We start from the raw sequence: 22,661 nt of genomic DNA on the forward strand, positions 1-22,661 counted from the left end.
ATCAGTGTATAAATAATAATAATAACAATAATACAATTTATTTATACCCCAGCACTCTGTCAATGTCAATCAGGGTGGCTTACAGTTAAAATCTATGCAAATAAATGTCCCTCTAGCTAGCTAGAAAGTCCATTGTCCCCAAGTAGGCCCTGCCTCCCTCGGACACACAGGTTGTATGTTTTGTATGTTGTTAAAAAATTAACTTTTAACCGTTTGAATTAGGCTCGTTTAAGGGTTTTTAAAAAAGTTGTTTTAATGTATTATATTGTGAGCCGCCTTGGGTTCCTTTTGGGGAGAAATAAAACCAAGGCTGCATCCACACTGGATAAATAACCCGGTTTGGCAGTGCTTTAACTCTTTGTGGCTCAAGGCTATGCAATTCTGGAAGTTGGAATTCTGGGCCCCACAACAAACTCCAACTCCCAGTATTGCATAGCCTTGAGCCACAAAGAGTTAAAGCAGTGCCAAACCGGGTTATTTATCCAGTATGGATGCAGCCTCAGTAAATGAAGCATTTGGGATTGGTTTGAAATCCAGTTCTAAAAGGCCCTGTGAGAGCAGCTGGAGAGCTGCCTTGGAGGCTCCCCTTCTTGGGCATCTTTCAGCACCCTGGACAGCAGTCGTCATCAGCGCAGCCATTCCAGGCGAGAGAGTGAGGGGGGGGGTGAGGCTCACAGCGAAGCCCAGCTCCTTTCTCCCTCCCTCCCAGCTTTTCCGATCGGGCTCAACGTTTCGGGAGGGCGCTGCTCCCGCAGTCCGGAGCAGGCAGGACTGAAGGAGCCATCCAAGCAGCCGCAGCCTCCCAGGAAGGGGCATCCCTCGCTCTGCCAGGGCAGGATCGGCACTCCCCCGGGGTGGGTTCTTTGCATGTGTTTGTCGGGAGCGGATCCTGGCCTCGCCAGCCTTGCCAGGAGGAGGATGCTGCCAGGGGTGCCAGGAAGGCTCCTCCAGAGCCTGGTGGGCCGGTGCTGAAAGCCCTCTGCCCTGCCTTCCTGCCTTGCCTTGCCTTGCCTGGGACAGCAAGGTCTTCTTGGCATGAGCCCAATGTGACTTTCCCAGCCACCCCCACCCCCCTCGCTCTGGAATCATGGGGATCTTTTGGGTTTCTGTTGGATTCCTTGTCTTGCCGGTGTTATACATCCAGCAGGGACTTTCTGCTCAAGGTAAGACCCTTGCTTCCCTTCCCTTCCTCCTTTAGCCAAAACTGGTGCAGGAGGGTTTGAGGAGGGACAGAAGACGACCATCACAATGCGCTCTCTCCCTCTCTCTCTCCCCTCTCCTCTGTGTGAGTGTGTGTGTGTGTGTGTGTGTGTGTAGGGATGTATGTAGGACTGTAGCCCCCTCCTCTGTTTTAGCCTATGCTTCTTTGTGCAGGCAAGGAAGAAGTCCCCCCCCCCGCCCCGAAGTGTATAGGAAAGACCCTCTGCGCTGGGTTTGCAAACTCCAAAAAGGCAGCTGGGGCAGCCCCAGGGTTGTTTGTGCGGAAGAAAGCCATTTGTTTTTCTTACAAAATGGGCATGCCTTGGAGGGTGGCATATAGCTGCCAGTGTTCTCTCTCTCTCTTGCAACCCTTGTTTCAAGGATCCAATACCATAAAACCCTATGAGGAAAGGGTTTACTCATAAGGGATGAAAGAAGGCAGTCTTTTCAGGGATTCCCCCCTTTTCCTCTGTCCTTCCTTGGCTTCCCTGTGCCTTTCCGCAAAGCCTGGCCTCTCCTGCACCCCAAGCACCCTGGGAAAGGCACCTCTTGCATCCCAAGCAGCCCCCAGCTCTGCAGACTCCAGACGGTGCTTCGAGACTTGGAGGGCTGAGTGGATCATTTCAGCACCAAGGACAGATCCTATTGGGGGGGATGCACCAGGGACAGATAATAGTGGACCCCATGTGAACACTGCCCAGCTCTCCTTCGCTGGTTTATTTAACTCTAAAGGGAGGGGAATGGCTGACATGGGGAAGAAGGAGTAACAGGCTACAGATGATGTGAATATGCATCACTGGAGAAAGGGTACTGTAAACAAAAAATGGGAAGCACATATTGACAATGATTGAAAAGAAACCATTTTAAAAAAACATCTTACGTGCTTCTGATGTTAAGGCCACTTTTTTCCTCTTCTCCAATACTACAGCTATGAAGCCCCAGGACATACTCTAGCACAGATGCATGCCACATTTCTACAGCCCCTCTCAATATGCCCCTTGTCAACCTGTAACCAGTTGCAGAATTGAAAGGAGCAGATAAACCAAACCAGTGAATCCTTGCCTATTTCTCTGTCTTGTCTCATCACTGTAATAAGTGAAAGGGTCATGATTATTTTGCCTGTCGTTTTAATTGAGATTTCACATGGTTGGTGGAACGGATCACTTTCTTCACTTTCCCTATGTAAATAGAGAGAGCATAAAGGAGACAAGTTATGAAAACTGTCTGGTTACTGAGACAGATCTTCCTGCGTTCTGAAATACGCCACCGAGATTCATGGCTGGTGTTGTGTGAAACGAAGCGGTAGCCATACTGGAGTGCTAGGATTTAACAGAAGAGGCAAAGTATTGCTAATTTGTGAATCTCCCTGGCTAAAATATGTTGCAAGTCTTTTCTTGGCTTGGCATTGCAAGGGAAAGGAGGAGAGGGGATGACATAAAGATGCAATCACAAGATAGAGTGAAACATGCACCATAGGACAAAGAATGACTTTAATCTACTCCTTAGAAAATTCACTTTCCCCAATGAAACAAGCCAAAGCCTCTATTTTTATAAGCTCTAGTGTATTTTATAATTCACAGTCTTGCGCATAAAATACTATAAATTCTCTGGAATGATTTTCCAACCCAGATTCTGCATTCCTGAGCTAGCATTCATATATAGAGCCTTCTAGAGACTGTTGCTATTTTAATTAGTTTCAGCTAATTTCCCCCCAGATTGTTGTGTGTGTGTGTGGTGGGGTATTTCCATTAGTTTTATTGTGGGGAACATCAGTTTACTAGTATGTGCATGCAACTGTGAAAAGAACAGGGGAGAATATAGTGGGGGTGGAACAGGACAAATCAGTGGGGGAAAACCAAAACCCTAAAGTAAAAGCTGGAGATTAGAAGAGGCATGAAGATGAAAGGAGGGGCAGATGTGAAATAGGGGAAAGAATCAAGGGTATCATACCATGGACACTTACCGGGGAGTAAGTCTCAGCCAACACACTCAGCATGTATATCCAGAAAGCACCTGTGTAAACATACATTTACTGGTCATTCAGCCTCTGTACATTTAATGAAACTGATCCCCTTGTTAAGTGGGTACAACACTGAAATCTTAAGAGAAATGAAGAGGGTGAAAGGAAAGAGAAGACATGGAAGAAATGGGGGAATGGAATTTCAATAAGATCTGCTTTTCTTTTGCAGCCAAATTTACGGAATTCCCTCGAAATGTCACAGCAACCGAGGGGCAGAATGTGGAGATGTCCTGTGCATTCCAGAGTGGCTCTGCCTCAGTGTACCTGGAAATCCAATGGTGGTTTCTGCGGGCAGCTGAAGACCAGGAACCTGGAGCTGAGGTGACAGGCACTCAGGTATCAGTTTACAGCCCTTGAAATCCTATGCAAGCCAGCATTCCCAGAAAGGATCTAGAGAACAAGGGTGGGCTTCCCCCCAAACCTACTGATAGCAGTAGAAATCCAGCCACCATTGTGGGATAGAACCTTGAGTCTTTCACCATTTTTGTTGAAAAGCCAGTAAATTCATGTGTATGGCTCATGTATCTTTGAACTTAAGAAACTGCTTTTCATCAATAAGGTATAATGCAGATAAAAAAAACCTTGGGAATGGCTTCAAATGAATTTGTAACCTTAGCTGTCACTGGAAAACAAACCGTCCCATTAAGACGACTGCCTGCTGTAATTCTTTCATCTCAGGGAATCGCATTACCTCTTCCATTGTTTGTTTCAGAATGATAAATACACAGAGCAGAATTTCTGTTACTAACACAGCATGCATCAATTTACTGCATATGTGATTTCTGGAAACAACACTGACTTTCTTTGACTCGGTTTTATTAATCTTTTCTCACTTTCTTATCTGGCAAGAAAAGATGTCAGTGGTTTCCGATTATGTTTGTTTTTCTTCTTCTCCCAGGGTGGAATTTTTCTCAGCATCTCTGTTGCTTTATTTCCATTCAGCTTTCCCGCCCATCCAGCAAAGTTTTTGTGCTATGAATTCCTATGATGTCCAGGCAGCTTCACAATTTAGTAATTTTTTTTAATAGCAACAAAAGTGTATGAACCTGTTATCTTGTTTGGACAGGTCCTCCACTCTTGTAAGATTGTCAGTGATGATCACCATTGAAGAGAATTTGAACTGATCAGCTCCTGCTCAGGCAATATAGCAGATAGGTTAGCAGAAACAGGAAGGAATGGTTTTCTGCCTATAGATGGCAGGCTCAGCATGTGAGTTCATCTCCAAGGCAGAATCCTGGGATTATAAGCAGCATTTCCATAACAATTTTTTTCTTGGAAGATTCACTGCTATGGCTTCTGCACAAGTTCTTCTTTTACTCTCTGGTTGTTGCATCAACAATGACACTCCCGATTTGCAAGTCTGTTATATAAAAAATAACAAGCAGATGAGTATGTGTTTGTGAGGGGGAACTGGGTCAGGAATTGGGGGTGTCATATGAATGTGGTACTACTGGTATGCCCTGTCCTCTGTGTCTTCCATTTGCAGTACAAAATGTCAAATAGCAGATGTCTGTGCAGAATTCCAATTAAGATTACACATGAGGCAAAGGGCTTACACCACCCAATGCCATGGGCCTGATCTGGGTTCCCCTCCCACCAGCTAGGAAAAAGAGGAGGAGGATCACCATAACCACCAGGGCTAAGCAACTGACACAACATTATATCTAGTTTGACCCCTCTATTCCTTCAGTTAAATTTCTCCAAGGAATGGGCCCCTCGCCTCTGTGCATCATTCAGTGGAAGGGATTATAGGGAGCCACATTCACCACGGAAATCTCATGCCAAAGGCCATTTAGATTCATCCTGGAGAGGGCTGAAAGCCAGATAGTCTGGAGTTCATACAGTAATAGAGATAGGAAGAGGGGGTGCCTACAATCAACTAGCCAAATACATACCTTCCAGAATTTTCTGCAACTTGGGACACGGCATCCATTTAAAATTGGCTATTGGTATCTGCCATGGATGAACTTCATGTTTCAAGTAGGCATGGGTAAATGTATAAATATAGAGCCAGGTTTCTCCATCTTAGCAAGTTATTCACACAGCCAGTTTCAATGATAGCAAACATGTGATGTGGTTAGTCCCTTCCAGTGCGCTAAGGATTAGATCATTATCCAAATTGCCTTTCATGATGAAATAGAACTCTCTGTGGCAGGAGATTTATGAGAGTGATTCACATATTCAGGGACAATCAAGCCATCATCGTGTTCCTCTCCTCAAATAATTCTCTCCCTCTTTCCCTCCCAAACACATATGACTACTCCTTCCCTCCCTCCATGGAACACCTGAACTTGGCTATAGTCTATACAGAATATTTTTTGACAGGAAGGTGTTCTTGAGAATGGATTTTGTCTCTTTGCTTTCTGTAGTGTTTTTACTTCTGTAAACAACAGGATTAGATTTTTCTTTCCTGTTCTGTTGCTGCTATTTTTTCTCTGAAGGCTTTACTGGGAAAGCCTTCCATAGAGGCTAGAAGGGCTGCTGGGAAGTCAGGAAAGCCTTGCGCAGTGGTGGAGCCTACACTTTCTTTTATTTTGTGCCCCCTATTCATCAAGCAATAAATGGGATGAATAGGTACAATTTTGACTAAATGGTATTACCATGCTGGCATCTAATGATTATCTGAAGCCATCATGCTTCCATTAAACAATGAGACTGTTGGGATTAAAACAACAACAACCACTTAATAAAAGCATGAAAGACCTCCTGCTTTCTCTTAACATTCACCCAACATGCCTCAGGGCACAGTGCAGGATTAGCTGGCTGTGTATGAGCTAATTGGGATATCTAGATATAGATATAGATATAGATATAGATATAGAGATATAGATATATAGATATAGTTGTAGAGGTATAACCATATAGAGGTATAGTTGTATGGGTATTGTTTCTTTTTTCTTTCTGCCAGATTTGAACAGTAAAGTACAGCTGTGCTGAGAATTAGTCAAGTTTCTAAGTTTTGGTTAGCTAGGGATAGGACAGTCAGGCAGCCAAGCCAGTGGCTTCCATGTCAGTGGGGCAGTGATTATACTCCAGGTTTTCCTCTGAAATTTAAAGAAACTATCATAGGCACAGAATCCTGTTTGGGGGATGGTTCAGCACTTTAGAAAGCTTCTTAATGCTTTGACTAAAACCCAGACTGAATTCACCCATCTTCTGATATGGAAGCCATTAGCAGCCACTGCTAGTCACAATGGCAATATTTTGCAGGAGGAAAAAAAATGTAAAACAAAATAGAAATGTAAGTAAAAATTCTGAGGCACATCAAATGTGATGAAGGGTTTTCAGGACTTCTAGCCAAAGACACAAGACCTAGGCAAGCACAGTCGGTCCGCCTTATCCACAGATTATTTATCCACCAATTCAAGCATCCACAGCTTGAAAATATCTAATAAAAGTATAAATTCTAAAAATCAAACCTTGATTTTCTATTTTATATTAAAGGCACCATTTTCCTTTTCCATTATATTTAATGGGGCTTGAGCATCCATGGATTTTATTATCCATGGGGGTTCTGGAACCAAACCCCAATGGATAACAAGGGCCCACTGTATTCTCTTTGGGCCAATCCAAAGAGTCATGAAGGTTTGTAGGCACATGAGTTGACTAAGGAAAGCCTCCCTCAGGTCTTGAAAATGTATGTCTATGGGAAGGCGCATAGGAATAGACCAACCTCCAATGTGAAAATAGGTCACTGTTTTCTTAAATTATATGCAGTATTTCATTCCCCAGTAGCTCCTGCATATGAGTATGCTAGGTTAGTGCTACAGGATGTTGCTTCTGTTTTTGTTAAACATTAATGGAATAAAATATGGTTCTGGTCCTACTTTGCCCAACTAGGTACATATCTCATCCTTTTATTCCAGCTGTAGACACAACAGTAATTTAATTTGGGGTGGGAGAACTGCATTATTTGGATTTTTTTTTTCTTCAATACAAGATAAAATAATTTTATTTTATTTTTTGCTAAAATAAAACTTGGAAAGAAAGACTCTATCCAAACTGTGCCCTTTAAGAGATTTTGGACTACAGCTCCCAGAAGCCTCAACCATGTTGGCCAATAGTCTGGAATTGTGGGAGCTGAAGTCCAAAATCCCTTAAAGAGCACAGTTTGGGGACCACTGCTCCAGGCTATTGAATTAAAAGTATTCATACACCTTCCCTGTTTCAAAGCTTCCAAGACTTTGACAAGCATGCATATATAGAAAGTTAAAAATCACCTTTTGGAGACAACTGTAATGATGCTTTGAGGAGCCGAAAGGACTGTCTGGATTAGTGGATAAAGGATACCCTTTGTCTAAAAATATCTTATATTCATGTAAAGAATCACATTTTTACACCTATCCTGTAAGGGTATTGCTGTTTGTAATAGACTACTACACTAGAAGCTGGACAAGTTCATATTCTAAACCAATGAATTATGAACTGCAGCAGCATGACTAAATTAGATTAAAAGCCTAGCTAACTGAGCACTCAAGAGTGACAACCCAGATCAATTAGGAAACTCATAAGCAACATCAGACACCTTCCTGTTGTTTGTCCCAGACCCCTTAAAATCAAGCCATTTGAAAATGGAGGTTCCACTTAGCTGTAACTTCTATTAGCTGTTAAAAGGCCTATAGTGCATCAACCTGGTTAATCCTGACTCAGAAGACAATTTGAGCTGGTGCACAATCAAATTTTGTGATACATAAACCAAAGAAGCAATGGGAAGTGGGACAAACATATATTAGCACCAGAGGACTCTTGGAATGATTTCATTAGAAAACTGTTCAATAAGTCATTTTGTACTGCACAATTAAAGTGCTATTTTCCACTTTAAATACCATGGCTATATTCTATCATATTCGGGGTTTTGTAATTTGGTGGGGCATTAGAGATCTCTGGCTGAGAATACTCAATATCCCTCCCTAAACTGCAAATCCCAGGATTCCACAGAATGTTGCCATTACAGTTAAAGTAGAATTGCACTGCTATAATTCAGTAGTGTGAAAGCACCCTATCTGTAAGAATAATCAGCTTTTTACTACTGAACAACCTAGGTATTTTAACAACAACCTTGCCCTCATAATGAACTCCATATTGATGACATTCTACACCTGTGAACCCTCTTGGGCCAAACCATACCTCAGCTGTTTGCGGCTCAGCAGGTATAAGTATATCCTTAGCAAGTATAGCTGATATTAGGGCTAATAAGAAATTAGACTAAGACCAGATGGTGACCAAGAGAAACTGCAAGTAAACATCTGAAAAGAAAGAGAGGAAGTACCGTAATTTTTGTAATGGAAGTGAGTTACCTCAAGTATACAAAAACAGCTGTCTGTTCTCCAACAGGTGGAGCTATTACCAGAAAGAGATTTGGACAATGATGGAACAAAGATAAGCGTAAGTATGTGTCAAAACATAGACTGCTGCTACAATCTAAATTGCTTTCCACTTGCTGTGCTCCTTTTAATTAACAATCATCCAAAACCCATGAGCAATAGACCTATTAATGGCATCCACTCATGCTGCCTTTGACTTTGAGATAAAATATTGCATTACATGTAGATAAATGGTTTGCAGTTTTCTGAAAGAAACAATCTGTCTCTTAATTGTCTTTTTCTGGGTTCTGCACACCCAAGTGGATGAATGGGCAGTAAAGCTGTGTCTAGCTTTCTCATGAAGTAAAGTTTTGGAGCTCTCTTACTAAGTGAAGCAAAACATTTTCAAAACAATTAGTTTTCCTTAATTGCTCATGGGATTGTATACATCCCTGGGATCTAAAAACAACATTTATACGGGGTGTTGTTATTCTAGGTGCATTGTAGTATCTCTGTAGGTCTTCTTGATCATCCATCCTGGTCAATGAATTCTCCTTGTAATACCACAAGAGCTGTGCACACTAGATTTTATCCATCTCACAGTGCATTGGAAGCATGCTCATACACCATAATTCCTAGCACAGAAAGGGATGTCGCCTGAGCTCACTACATTTCATGGCACATGTATGAAAGTTTTAGTGCCTTTATTTTCCCTGTGTCTTCCTCTCCATAGCTTCTCATGATATGGTCAAAGTATGACTATCTCAGATTAATCATCTTGGATTCTAGGAAGAGTTCAAGTCTGATTTGCTCTAGGGCTCATTTATTTGTCTTTTTAGCAATGCATGATATCTGTAAAATTCTTCTCTAGCAACACATTTTGAATGAGTTGATTTTCTTCCCATCAGCTTTCTTCACTGTCCAGCTTTCACAACCATATATGGAAATGGGAAATATGATGGCATACACAGCCCTAACTTTAGTATTTAATGATATATCTTTTATACTTCAGGATCTTGTCTAGCTCCTTCAAAGCTGCCCTTTGATGTCCTAGTCTTCTTCTGAAATATAATGATTACAGCCTCCATTTTTGTTAATGACTGAGACAAGGCATGGAAAACTTGTACTATTTCAATGTCTTCATCATCTACTTTCATTTGTGGTCATTATTATTTTTCCCCTAATGTTCAACTATAATCCTCTCTTCACATTTTCTTCCTTGATTTTCTCCAGTAATCCTTAGAAGTCTTCACTATTTTTTGCTAAGAGTAAGGTGGCATCTGCATATCTTAGATTGGTGATTCCCAAACTGGCCAGCACTCCCACCCAGGGAGTGTTGGAAAGATCCAAAAGAGCAGTGAGAGGGAAAGGGGGCAGCAGGAGGGAGGTGAGGGGAAAGGGGATGGCAAGGGGGCCCTCAGTCAAATGCACAAGAAGGACAAGGGGTGCATAAAGCTGATAGTAATGATTTTATTGTTTTTATTGTACTATTTATTCCTTTTGGATGTTGTTTTTAATTTCATAATTGAGTTTTCTATTGGATCTGTTGATAGTAATAAATGATGGTGGTGATGATTATGATAACTAGGGGGATATCAGCCTTTAGAACCATAGTGGGAATGAGGGTTGCATGAAACTTCTTCTCAGGGTCCCTGAAATCATAAGGCAGCCTCACTGATGATTCCATGTGGTGGTGTCTCCTGCTCTTTGCCTGCCCACACAAGCTCACTCCCTTAGCTGCATCTTTCTCTGGTAGAGGTGGCAGGTGGGAAACTCTTGCAAGGCTTGGATGCAGGATGTCGCTTCTATGGCTAAGAGTGGCACCATTTTGGGACAGACTGACTGACTAGAGCAAGGCGTTAGAGCACATGGCAATGGAGGACGAGTGGTGGCAAAAAGGAACTTTCAAATTTGGGACCCTACTTAAGCTTTGTGAGATTTGCAGGGACTTACCTGGCAGGTTGGAGCTGCTCTGCTGCTCCTGTTTTCTTTCATAGGACAGGCTGAGAGAAGAAGTAACAGAAGAAGCAGTGTTTGTGTATGTGTGTGTGGTGGGGGAAGAACACTTGAAGCTGTGTGGGGAAGGCATGTCTCTGGTGAAGGAGAGGGAGAAGCAATGGGGGTTGATTCTTGGAAAGAGTCCTTTACCTTGGAGTGGCTTCTGTAATTAAAATCTCTCTCTTTCCCCATCCATGCCAGTGTCCAGTCCAGGGCATGTGGGCCCTGTAAACTACCTACACACACACTGGCTGTGCCCATCAACAGCCTAATGAAGAAGGTTTGAGAGTAGTTCCTTGACAGGGAGAAGCTTCTCCCTTTGTACAGGTCACCTTGGGAGCAGCAACTAAGCAGCTGGCTGAGCAGCAGTTGAGAGGCCTCTCGCCTACACTGGCCTTTGCTGGAGGAGTGGCATAGGTGAGAGGCTTTTTGGTTGCTGTTCATCCAGCTTGCTCAGTTGCTACTCCCATGGTGACCAGATGCAAAGGGAGCAGTGACCAAGATTGGTTGTTTTGAATTTGTAGTACAACAGTAAACCTAATATCAAGAAATATGCATGAGGGGCACTAGGTTCATTGCCCAAGACAAAAGAGGGTAGTAGCCAGAAAAAGTTTGGTGACCAATGTCTTAGGTTGTTGCTGTTCCTTCTTCTTATCTTCACTCTCCTTTCTTCTGTGTTTTAACCTACTCTTCGTATGTTAATCTCTGTGTAAAAGTTGAACAAATAGGGTGATAGAATGCAACCTTGCCTGACCACCTTGCCAAAAGGAAAACCATTCTGTTTCTTTGTATTCTGTCTGAACAGTAGCATCTTCTCCTGAGTACAGATAATGTATCAGGGTAAATGTTGTGGCATACCCATTTCTTTAAGAGCAGCCCATAGCTTTTCATCAGTCTGTGCTTTAAAGATTATAGCAAAGTCTTTGATTGTGTTGACCAGTGGTTCCTAATCTTTGGTCTTTGATTTTCTCCAGTGTTTTGGACTTCAACTCCCAGAAGTCCCAGTCAGCTTGTGCAACACTCAGGAATTCTGGGAGTGGATAACCAAAACATCTGGAAGACCAAAGTTTCAGAACCACTGGTCTACACAACCAAAGACTTTGCTGTAATCTATAAAACACAGGCTGATTTTTCTTTTTGAAATTGTTTAGTGTGCTCCATTATCCAACATATGTTAACAATATGATCCCTAGTATCTCTTCCTGAACCCAACTTGGACATATGGCATCTCTCATTCCATCTATGGCAAAATACATTGTTGCAGAATTTTGAGCATCATTTTGCTTGTATGGGAAATAAATGCAATAATCCTGTAGTTACTGCAATCCCCTTCTTGAGGACAGGAATGTATAATGAGCATTTCTAGTCTGTGGGACATTTATTTGTTTTCTATGGCAGGTTACAAACCGCCATTAAAGTACGGACTCAGTCCGTACTAGGGTTAGGAAGGTGCGGTGCTTCCGCACCCCCCTAAGCCTAGTATGGACTGAGTCCATACAAAATGGTGGCTCCCCTTCCACAAGGGGGCCGCCATGACGACGTCACGACCGCACCGCCTCTACACGGGGCAGCGCAGCCGTGATGTCGTTGGTCCGCGCCAGGGCGCCTAGGGTGCCCTTTCCACGGACCAGGAAGGAGCTCCGTTTCGGAGCTCCTTCCTGGTTTGCGGCGGTGCTTTGCTTCGCTGGGCGCAGCCTTCAGACGGCTGCGCCCAGCGAAGCAATGGAGAAAGGGGCCAAGCGGCCCCTTTCTCCTTCTCCCCGCCGCCGCGGGGTGTCCGTGGGGCTTGAAGCCCCAGGGACACCCCTTTTCAGGCTGCGGGGAAGCGGCGTTTTGCTGCTTCCCCGCAGCCTGAAAAGCGGCGGATCGGGGCCTCAGCGGCTGCCGCTCTCCACACTGAGGCCCCAATACACCGGGGAAAGGGGCGGGTGCAGACCGCCCCAAATGGGCGGTCTATAACCCGCCTATATTAGTTGACAGATTTTTGTTAAAACTAGAGTAGATTCTGTCTCTGTAGTTTGAAGTAGTTCTATGCCATCTCTTCCTGGTGATTCATTCCTCTTCTCTGAAGATGCCAGTCATAGATGCTGGTGAAGTTTCAGGAATAAACTCTTAGAGAACATGGCCAAATAGCCCAAAAAAACCCACAAAAAACTACAGATGCAGGCCATGAAAGTCTTCAACTTCACACTCTGAATACAACTTCCATTTCACTTTATAAAAACGTAGGGTCCTCTTCAAATGGTTCTTCCTTGAATAAATTTGTCACCTATACACAGTTCTTCAGTATATAGTTTCCATTGTCTATTTATTTCCACTTTTTCATGTAATGCTGCTGGTTATAGAGCATCCCCACTCTTGGTTTAAATTTCTCTTTGATTTCTCAGATCTTGTGGGAGAGTTGTCTTGTTCTTTCTTTTTTGTTGTTAATTCTATTTCTCTACATTGCATATTATATTTCCCTCCAGCAGTACACAAATTCTGAATCTATTTCTGTCTCCTTTTACCATTGCTTTTAATCTGTTCTTTACTGTCTGAAAAGTTTCACCTGAGGCTTCATTGAGTTTTCTACTTCTTTTTGTCTACAGACAGTATCTTTTTGCATCCCTCCCTGACAGTGTCCCCGGCTTGAGTCCAGAGTTCTGGTTCTAGGTCAACTAGGCTTAATAGTGCAAATTTATTTTTTCCAGTATATTTCAGTTCTGCAGGGATGTTCTTCATACTGTGTTTTGGCAAGACGGCTAGTTTAGTGATCTTCGTCAGTTTTACCTTCATTTTTGATATTAGCAGTTTATGATCTGTGCCACAGTCTGTTGGTGGTCTTGTTTTTGCAGAGGGAATGGAGTTTCTCCATCTATTTGATTTCTACACTGGCCATTAGATGTCCGTGTATACAGTAATTTCTTTGTTTGCTTGAAAAATGTGTCTGTTATGAACAAACTATTGGTCTCACAAAATTCAGTCAGTCATAATCATGCTTCATTTCTTGATCCTAGGCCAAATCTTTCAAAAGCCCAAAACATGAGGGTCAGATGATGTAGATTCTGGCCACATTTGGACATAGAGTTCAGACGATGCATGCCCCGAATGTGGCCAGAACCCACATTGACACCACACTATCCAGGAAGAATCAGGCCAAGAAGGAGCAGATATGATCCACTCCTTCAGGCAGGCTGGTTTAGGACTGCGGTGGCAGCCCAGATTGGGGTCATGCATGTCCTGTAGCCATGGCCCTGGTGTGATCAGTGCCTAAATCTTTCATAGTGTTCTGTTTCATACTTTTGCAATCCAATATCTAATGATTAACAAGAAGTCGTGTGTGTGTGTGTGTGTGTGTGTGATCAATTTCCTCCTAGTCTCCAGCATAGAATCTTTCCATGTCTTCTTCTGCCTCTGTAGTTCAAGGGTAAACTTGGATTAAGGTTATATTTGTGAGGCTTCCCTGAAGTCTTACTGATATTATTTGGTCAGACTTAACATTATATCCTCTGAGTGATTTTGCTGCATTTCTCCTTACTATTAATGCCACCTCATTTCCTCTTAGATTTTCATTTTCTAAGGGAAATACCTTGGAGTTTATCAAGCGGGAGGAATTTCTCTTAAATTCAAATGAAAAGAAAGTGGGGCCAAAACGCATTCACTTAAAGTGGCTAGTTTCGCGCAATTACGTGAATACGTATTGCATTCGAACTGGCTCCCCATTGCCCAAAAATAGCATGTCATTGCCCGAATTTGTGTGTGGCAGTCTATCATGCAATAACGTGAAACCCCATGATTGCGTTCGGACTGACTTCCCATTGCCCGAATTTGTGAGTATTGGGTTATCACGCAATAATGTTAAACCCCATGATTGCGTTCAGATTGCCATCGGATTATACTTCCAATTCCCCTTGTCTGATAAACTCCTGTGTTTTAGTAAATTTAAATGCCAAATTCCTGTGTACTTTAACTGACTCACAAGTATCTCAATGTTTACTGTTCCAGTCCTTGTTTTACAGTGTCAAGCTTCCCCTGATCCTTGTCTCTCACATTTGATATTTTCTAAAATTTGGTGTGCAGCTTCTGACTTTCCTTTCACCTCTGAGCATCCTTTTGGTTTCACTCCAGTTCTGCCATTAGCAATTGTGCTAGTCATATTTCTCCCCTGCTGTACCCTAGTAGCTTGTTGAGTGCCCTCTGACCTGGGAGTCTCATCTTCTGGCACTATCCCTTGTTTCATTTTGGATTGTCTCATCATAGGGTTTGCATGGTGAGAGACATTCAAAATAGGTTCTCTATGCATCCTTTTGCACAGTATTAACAAGTGTTAGCTATGATGCCCCTGCCCTCTCTGAGACATCTCCTGCTAGTGTGCTCTCCCTCACCATTGCTGCTTCCCAGTAGTCATTTGTCACATTTAGACTGGCTCCTCAGACTAAACATCTGAGGAAAAGCCTGTGTGGCCCTACTAGAAGCACTGGATCAGCATAGCCTTTTTCATCACAGAAGGATGCAATCCCACCACCATTAAAAAGTAATGCCATTGGTTGGATGGTAATGCTTATCCCATCAGAATCCACCTGAGAATGGATTTGGAATTTAATGTGTAATTTCTATAATTAAAGCATTTAAATCTGAATGATCATGTATGCAACCAGAGCTTTAAAGTGTTAGTTTTTGTACTACATTCCCAGAATCTGCCAGCCAGTATGGCATTAAGATTCTATAGACATCCACCAACACCAACTTTATACAGTATGCCTGCATCCGCACTGCAGAAATAATCCATGTTGACACTACTTTAACAACCTTTTCTCAATACTATGGAATTTTGGGAATTGTAGTTTTGTGAGACATTTACCTTTCTCTGTCAAGAGAGCCACAACAAACTAGAATTCCCAGAATTCCATAGTACTGAACCATGGTAGTTAAAGTGGTATCAACATGGATTATTTCTGCAGTGTGACTGCAGCCTAAATTTTGCTAGAATAAAGAGGGTTTTTTCCCCTTTCTTGGACTCACACATCAAACTTTCATTAGCCTTAATGGATTTTTTGCCCCAATGAAAAAATAAACCCTTCAGAATCTTTTCATTTTTTGATTATTTGTTTTTACAGTGTGACATTACAAACATACAAGGGCTGCAATTGCTTTCAATATTATTTTATTACCTGGTGCAATGCAGTTAAAATTACATAGGAGCACTATTTTCAAAATTACATGGATCTCTTTAGAAAACATATGGTACAAATGAATAAAGTAAAGAGGTGGAAATATCAGGGTCCGAACATGGGATGAGAATTGTATACCAGATGTTCTTTTACTAGTTCAAAGATGCAAAATTTGAGACATAAAAAGAAATGCAGCCCACTAGCTATGTATTATGGTTTGCCAAGCATTATATTAATCCTTCTCTTCTTAGAATTCCAGGCATGCAAGTTATGTGAAATCCTCCTCTGCAAATTTCACCATACTGGATTCTAAAATCAAAGCTTAGAAAAATTACTTTTTTGGATTACAACTCTTAGAATCACCAGCCAGCATGGCATTTGGCCATGCTAGCTAAGAGGCTCTGGGAGTTGTACTAAAAAGAAAATATATGCAAGCTCTTGCTAAAATAGGTTGCATTTTGGTGCTTTGTGCAAAGAGTAACAGAAATGTGGGCCACTGCCAGAAAAACAAGACAAGAATGTCACCCTTTTCTCAATATTTTTACAGCTGTCATCTGACATACACACAACATTCCCAATATACTCTTATCGTCTCTCATATCCCATTCCCTCTCACACATTCACTGTCATACACAGTATTCTTATACCCCCACAGACACCTTTTTCAAACCCTGCTTCTCAGCTGATCCATGCAGATCAACTGTGTCTCTCTGTGTGTAGGGAATTCATTTCATTGTGTTAGTTTGACTGGGAGAGATAAACCTACCTGCCCTACATACAAAAAATGACATAAAGCAGAAAGGTCATATTTTGGAGCTGAGCTGATTACTGGCTTTTCTGAAAGTTTGGAAGGCTGCATCCACACTATCATGGGTACCATTTGGGGTGATCAGAAGACCTGTCACATCACTTTTGGTTCCTTTTTGGGTTACATGTGGGGAAGTCTTGATCCTTTAGGTTGGTGATCATTTAAACAACTTAGTCACATGTCATGAAGCATTCTAAAGTGGATTTTTAGATTAAAAAATAGTAGAAATATGGAGGAGATGCTCGAGTCTTGGTGGTATCACTGGGGGGTTCCAGGGCCACCATCCCCATCCATGGCCATGGGTTGCATGATTCTTACACCTGAAAGAAAGAATGGAATTACTCCACAGTTTGGATGTCCTAGAGAAAGGTTTCTTTATCCTCAACAAGAAGTACTGTCAGGGATGAAGAATGGGACTTCTTAGCAATCCACCAGAGAAACTGAGAAATCTGTCTTCATTCCCACTCCATGCTATTTTCTAAGCAAACTGCTATTTTGTGTTCAAAACAACCAAGCACAAATTTTGTCCAGAATAAGTCCTGAACCGTGAATTCATGTCAGTTCAGGATTCTTCTCACCAGGGTTACTCAACATTCAAAAAACATGTTTTTGACCATTTTAAAATAGGTTTTGAATATCCTTTCCAGCTCTATGCATACCAGATTTCACCACAGCAGATACTGTTGTGGTTATTATGTATTTTAATATATCTAATAATACATCCCTCTTTTAATAAGCAGTTTGAACCTTGGTCACAACTAATTCTACCTGGACTAGGCTTTTGTGATTTAAATGCTCAATGATCCTATACAGCCTTCTAATTAAAAGTAGGTTTAAATGAAGAAGCGTACTAATTTGTGAAGGGAGCTCACAGGTCATATTTTTATTCTTAAAGAACTCATTAAAATTGTAAATTAGAATAAGGGTGTGAATGAAAAGAGAATACTATGGATGCTGTTCTGCCAAAGTTAATCAACATAGATTTTGCTGATTCAAATGCTTTTAAAGAGTGATATTCTCTATACTCATATCTCCACTGAAGAATATATTACAAAGATCTGGTGCAGATCAGAGGCTATGACCCAAACACAGTGCAGAAACAGTCCAGTTTGAGACTGCTTTAGCTACTCCAGCTCAGTGCTAGGGAGTCCTGGGAATTGTAGCTTATTGTGGCACCAGAGCTCTCTGACAGAGAAGGCTAAATGTCTCACAAAGGTACAGTCCCCAGAATTCCTCAGCATTGAGCCAGGGCAGTTAAAGTGGTCTCAAACTGGATTATTTCTGCAGTGTGTTTTGGGCCTATCAATGTGTGTTGTAGATTGGGACATTCATATTTCAGTCATTAGAATGGTAACACCGAATTTATTTCTGGATTCACTTATATGGGAACCATAATTTATTTGAGAGTAGATTAAGACTGGTGGCGGGCCAACAAAAATATTGCTGCTAAAATCCAGTGCTGCCAGAGCTTGTTAGAAATAACTCCTCTTACTCAAAAGCTCTTATCCAAAATTTTCATCGGCTGCCACTATCCAGTCATCAGTAGTTAATTGAAATGACATGTATAATTTTTAATCTTCCTCACCAGCAGTTTTCATCTGCTGTATCTAATCTGCTGCATGGATTGCAGATGTGAAACCAAGGAAAAGTTGAACTTGCCTGGACTTCTGCCTGTACTAAACTGATTTCTGTCATTCCAGCCACCATTTTGACAACATGCATATTATCTTTACTGTTCGTTTGACACTTTTTGCACTTTACAAGACATCCTCTCTCAAAAAACCCACTTCCACTTCTGCAACTTGGACTAATAATAGCAGACAAATTTATAATAACAACAATTTATTTATACCCCTCTTCAGCTAAAAGGCTATCAGAGCAGCTTATGAATTGTTAATTAGACATTTCCCTGCCCTCAGGCTTACAATCTAAAAAGACAAGACACAAAAGGAGAAGGGAATGGCAGTGGGAAGGGGGAAAGTCCATCAGATCTTCTCTCCCTCTGAGCCTCGACCAAGGCAGATGGACTGGAGGAAGGGCCCTTCTTCTTACTATGGCTAGGCCGGATGTAGCTGGCCTGCCCTTCTCTCCCTCTGGATGATGGTGTATGGCTCTTCTTCTTTTCACGCAAGGCCTCATGGACCTGGCCTGCCCTTCTCTCCCTCTGGATGATGGTGGATGGATGGAGGGCCTTCTTCTTTCAGGCAAGGCCTGATGGAGCTGGTTTGCCTTTCTCTTCCTCTGGATGATGCTGAATGGAGGGATGGCCTTCTTCTTTCAGGCAAGGCCTGATGTAGCTGGCCTGCCCTTCTCTCCTTATTGTATTATATTGTAAGTAAAGTGCTTTGGTCTTTGAAAAATTGCTTCATAATGTTCTTTCCAGATATAGTTAATGGTCCATAAATTGAGCAAATAAATAAGAAATAAAAAAAGTTTTTTATGTCATATTGTATTATTATATTGTACTATCAACATAATATTACATTGTCAGAATGGCCGGTTTGTTTTGTATATGTTTTAAATATTTATACCCAACTTTTGATTGCATGATACTCAAGTCACTTTAGAACAGGTTGAAATAATGCCTCCACTATTCTATTCCCCACCTCACCCCCAAATAAATTCACATGACAAACCCACACACATACAAACAACCCAGTTAAACATAATTCTGTGGCCAGTGGATGGGTAACTTGCTTCCTTTAGTAACCTCAAATCCAAGGTCAGCTGCTAGCTGACTCAGAATCTTCTTTCTGGCAGGGGGGAAGGAAACAAACTCCGTCTAGATGGACCTTCTGTAAATACAAATAGTTGGGACATTTGCTGAATGTAATGCCTGATACGTTCTTTCTCAAACTTTTGCAGACAGTGAAAGTACAAGGGAATGACATCTCCCACAAGCTGCAGATCTCAAAAGTCAGGAAAAAGGATGAAGGGTTGTATGAGTGCAGGGTGACCGATGCCAATTATGGAGACCTTCAGGAATACAAAGCCCAGGCCTATCTCAAAGTCAGTGCAAACAGCCACTCCCGACGGATGCAGGCCTTTGAAGCATCCCCTATGTGGCTACAAGATAAGCCTCGCAAGAACATCTCAGCAGCCATCCCTAGTAGCATCCATAATTCTGCCAGCCAGCGTATACGCCCCACCTCAAGCCCTCCAGCAGATGCCAAAATCCCTAAACAAAGCCCACAATCAGGTATGAGAATGTATTTTGAACCGTTGATGGATTTGTGTGTTAATGATCTTGAGACATGTTTCAAAGTGAAAAGGGGAATAATGATGTTACTAGAGAAAGAAAAAATACTTATCATGCTCTGTGTTGTTTTACATCCAAAATGGCTTAGGGAAATATGCTAAACACAAGCCCATAGCTTTGGAATACATGGTTCTCTTACTCTCCAAAACAAAAACCAAAAGCCCCATTGACTTTGCTATGGTAAGCATTTAAAACAAAGGCTTGTTATCCATAAACTGAAATGCACAAACTATGTATGGAAGCCAACACCCATCTTCAGGACTTAATCATTGCCCTGTTTTTAGTGTTTTTGTAAGATTGCAAAAACAAACAAGAGTTATTCCCTGGTATGTATGGCATGATGGACTATGTTGTATGTGGTCTTAGTTTGAAGAAATAGGAAGACAATACATCATTGAGTCCTAAACAACGATTTTCATTGGTAATGTAAGAAAACATTGGAGCCCAAAGTAAGAGGATTTATATCAAAATATGCTAATTTATGTTTCCTGTATTTTCTCCCTGCCCCCTTCTTTTATGGAGAGCTAGATTTTCCTTGTTTCCATTTACAGAATTTTGTTTTTCTCTAAAATCAAGGCTGAACAATTTTTTGTGATCCACTAAATTAGCTGTAAATAGGATAGTGTGTGTGTGTGTGTGTGTGTGTGTTTGTGTGTGTGTGTGTGTTGGGGGGATATAACAGCAGACTTGACAACTTATGTCCCATCCAGCCTAATGCAGCCTATCAGCGTAATATTTGACAACCTTTGAGTTTGGGTTTAACAATGTCTTTGTGGGCTACCGTACATTGCTGAAGGCTGAATTAGTTTTGGTATGTCACATGTTAGGTTTGCTCCAAATCGTTTCCCAGTGACCATATTATTTATTTTTAGATAACAACTAGATGCATTAGTTGCAGAACATTAGAAGAGAAAAGAGAAATTTGTTTTTGTAAGAATTAAAGAGAAAGAACATTGTCCATGGAAGATCGTTACTGGTACATTTTGAAATGTGTCAGTTTTTGAAGAACACAGATGATTACTCACATCATCTTTGGAAATAATTCTTCTTGTTTGACTCTGGTAGTCCAGATATTCTGTTGGTTCATTTGCATATAGCTACTTGTATATTATACTACTTTTTGGTGAGGATAATTTTATTATTCTCAAGCTTCTCAAGATTTCTGATTGGGAGTTGAGTTATAGTGAGATGGTGAACTCTCATGGATCTGAGTGTGAGTTAGGAATAGTGATGAATTGACCATTAATTTAACCGTCCAATTATAAAGATTGTATGTATAGCGCTGTGTAAATTTACAGCGCTTTATAAATAAAGGTTAATAATAATAATAATAATAATAATAAAAATAATAATAACAATAGGCCACACTTTCTTAGTCTCTATCCTCCACAACCAATATGGTAATAATATTGAGTTGTCTGACAGGATTGTTAAAAATACCACATCAAGGAGGTGTTTAGAATACTCAAAAAGTACTCTATAATGGCAAGAAATGGTTTACAATTATACAGCACATTTTGAGTATTCCAGCCACTTGGTCTTCTTAACAATCAATGGTTCCATCAATTGGTTACACATGTGATTATATTTATTTACCCTACAATATTATACTTAACAAATGGTTTTCTACAGTCCCGTCTATGACTTTATATTGTCCCCTTTAAAAATTCCTCCTGTGGCCTTATTACTCATTAATTAATAGGGGTTTTTTTTCCAAATTTAAGTCAAGTACTAAGAATTACATTTAATCAATCAATAAATCAATAAAAAGTAATTTCCACTTGGAGGTATCACACAGTGTTAGATGAATAGTAAAGACTGAAACGTTGCCTGTAAACTATTACCTGTGCATTTGGAAAAGCTGGGGAAAACATAGTTATACAGAAAAAAAAAAACAACTCAAGTCTGAAGCACTGCAGGAATTTTAAGATGGAATTTAGAGTCAATCTAGTACCAGGAAAGATTTTTAAAAAATACTGTTATGAAAGAATGAGAACAAGATTTTTTCCCCAATGAATAGGTCAAATCTGCAGGATCAAAATTATCTTGGTTACTTAAAAAAACAAACCAGACCAAGTTCAGTTCGTGGAGCTAAAGGTCATGCTTTGGGTATGCTGTTTTCAGTGTGTCTCTCAAAATTACAACAAGATTTTTGTTGTTGGGATTTTTTCTAAAGAAAAAGAACATAAAATTACATTGCATTAAGAACTGAGCGTGGCAAGTGAAATTAACTCTTCCCTATCCTGCTCTGAACACACCCATTACATGACTGTTTAGCATCACTGAGAGTTGCTGTTGTTGTTTCCACATTGTTATTTGCCTTCTTCCTAAAGATTTTAGCCTTAGAATCATGCTTAGTCTGCTTGCACTTGCTGTTAATAAAAAGCAATCACTGTGGGCTGCATCCACACTATGGAAATAATTCAGTTTGACACACCTTTAACTGCCATGGCTCAATGCTGTGGAATTCTGGGAACTGTAGTTTCTTGTAGGTCCCAGAGCTCTCTAACAGAGAAGGCTAACTGTCTCACAAAACTACAAATCCCAGAATTCCATAGTTTTAAACCATGTCAATTAAAGTGGCGTTTAACTGGATTATTTCTGCAGTGCAGATGCAGCCATGGTTTCACTTAAAAATACATTTAAAGTAATATATTGTCAGGCCCTTATTTGAAGACCAGCTGTCCAGATGCTGATTTCCTCACCATTGGCTATGATGTCTAGGGGTGATGGAAGCTGCAGGCTAACAACATCTGGAGGGCTTATGACTCCCATCCTTGCTGTGGGTTTTTTTTAACATCCATAGGGAAGCTTAAAAGCTTTCTTGATTCAAGGCTATGTAGCAGATACACTACTCTTATTTATTCATGTATTTATGGAGTGCTCCTACCCACTTTTCTGAGTAGTGAGAAGTTTCAAGGGC

The 22,661-nt window shown here is 41.1% G+C and overlaps 1 protein-coding gene across 3 annotated transcripts in view; it reads left to right on the forward strand.

Annotated features, from left to right (window-relative positions):
- The first annotated feature begins 698 nt into the window (after positions 1–698).
- The window catches only part of VSTM2A (V-set and transmembrane domain containing 2A), a 46,070-nt gene continuing 24,107 nt past the window's right edge, over positions 699–22,661 (forward strand). The window contains exons 1-4 of one of the 3 annotated variants that reach the window (XM_089532341.1): positions 699–1,163; positions 3,390–3,556; positions 8,555–8,605; positions 19,345–19,678. In XM_089532341.1, coding sequence (XP_089388467.1) covers positions 1,088–1,163; positions 3,390–3,556; positions 8,555–8,605; positions 19,345–19,678 — 628 coding nt within the window. In that variant the 5' untranslated portion in view covers positions 699–1,087. The remainder of the gene's footprint in view (positions 1,164–3,389; positions 3,557–8,554; positions 8,606–19,344; positions 19,679–22,661) is intronic. The other 2 variants (XM_089532340.1, XM_089532339.1) reach the window with 2 other exon arrangements.

The sequence above is a fragment of the Sceloporus occidentalis genome, unplaced genomic scaffold, assembly GCF_023333645.1.
Source record: "Sceloporus occidentalis isolate IW3139 unplaced genomic scaffold, rSceOcc1.0.p SCAF_7, whole genome shotgun sequence".
NCBI classification, from domain to species: Eukaryota; Metazoa; Chordata; class Lepidosauria; order Squamata; family Phrynosomatidae; genus Sceloporus; species Sceloporus occidentalis.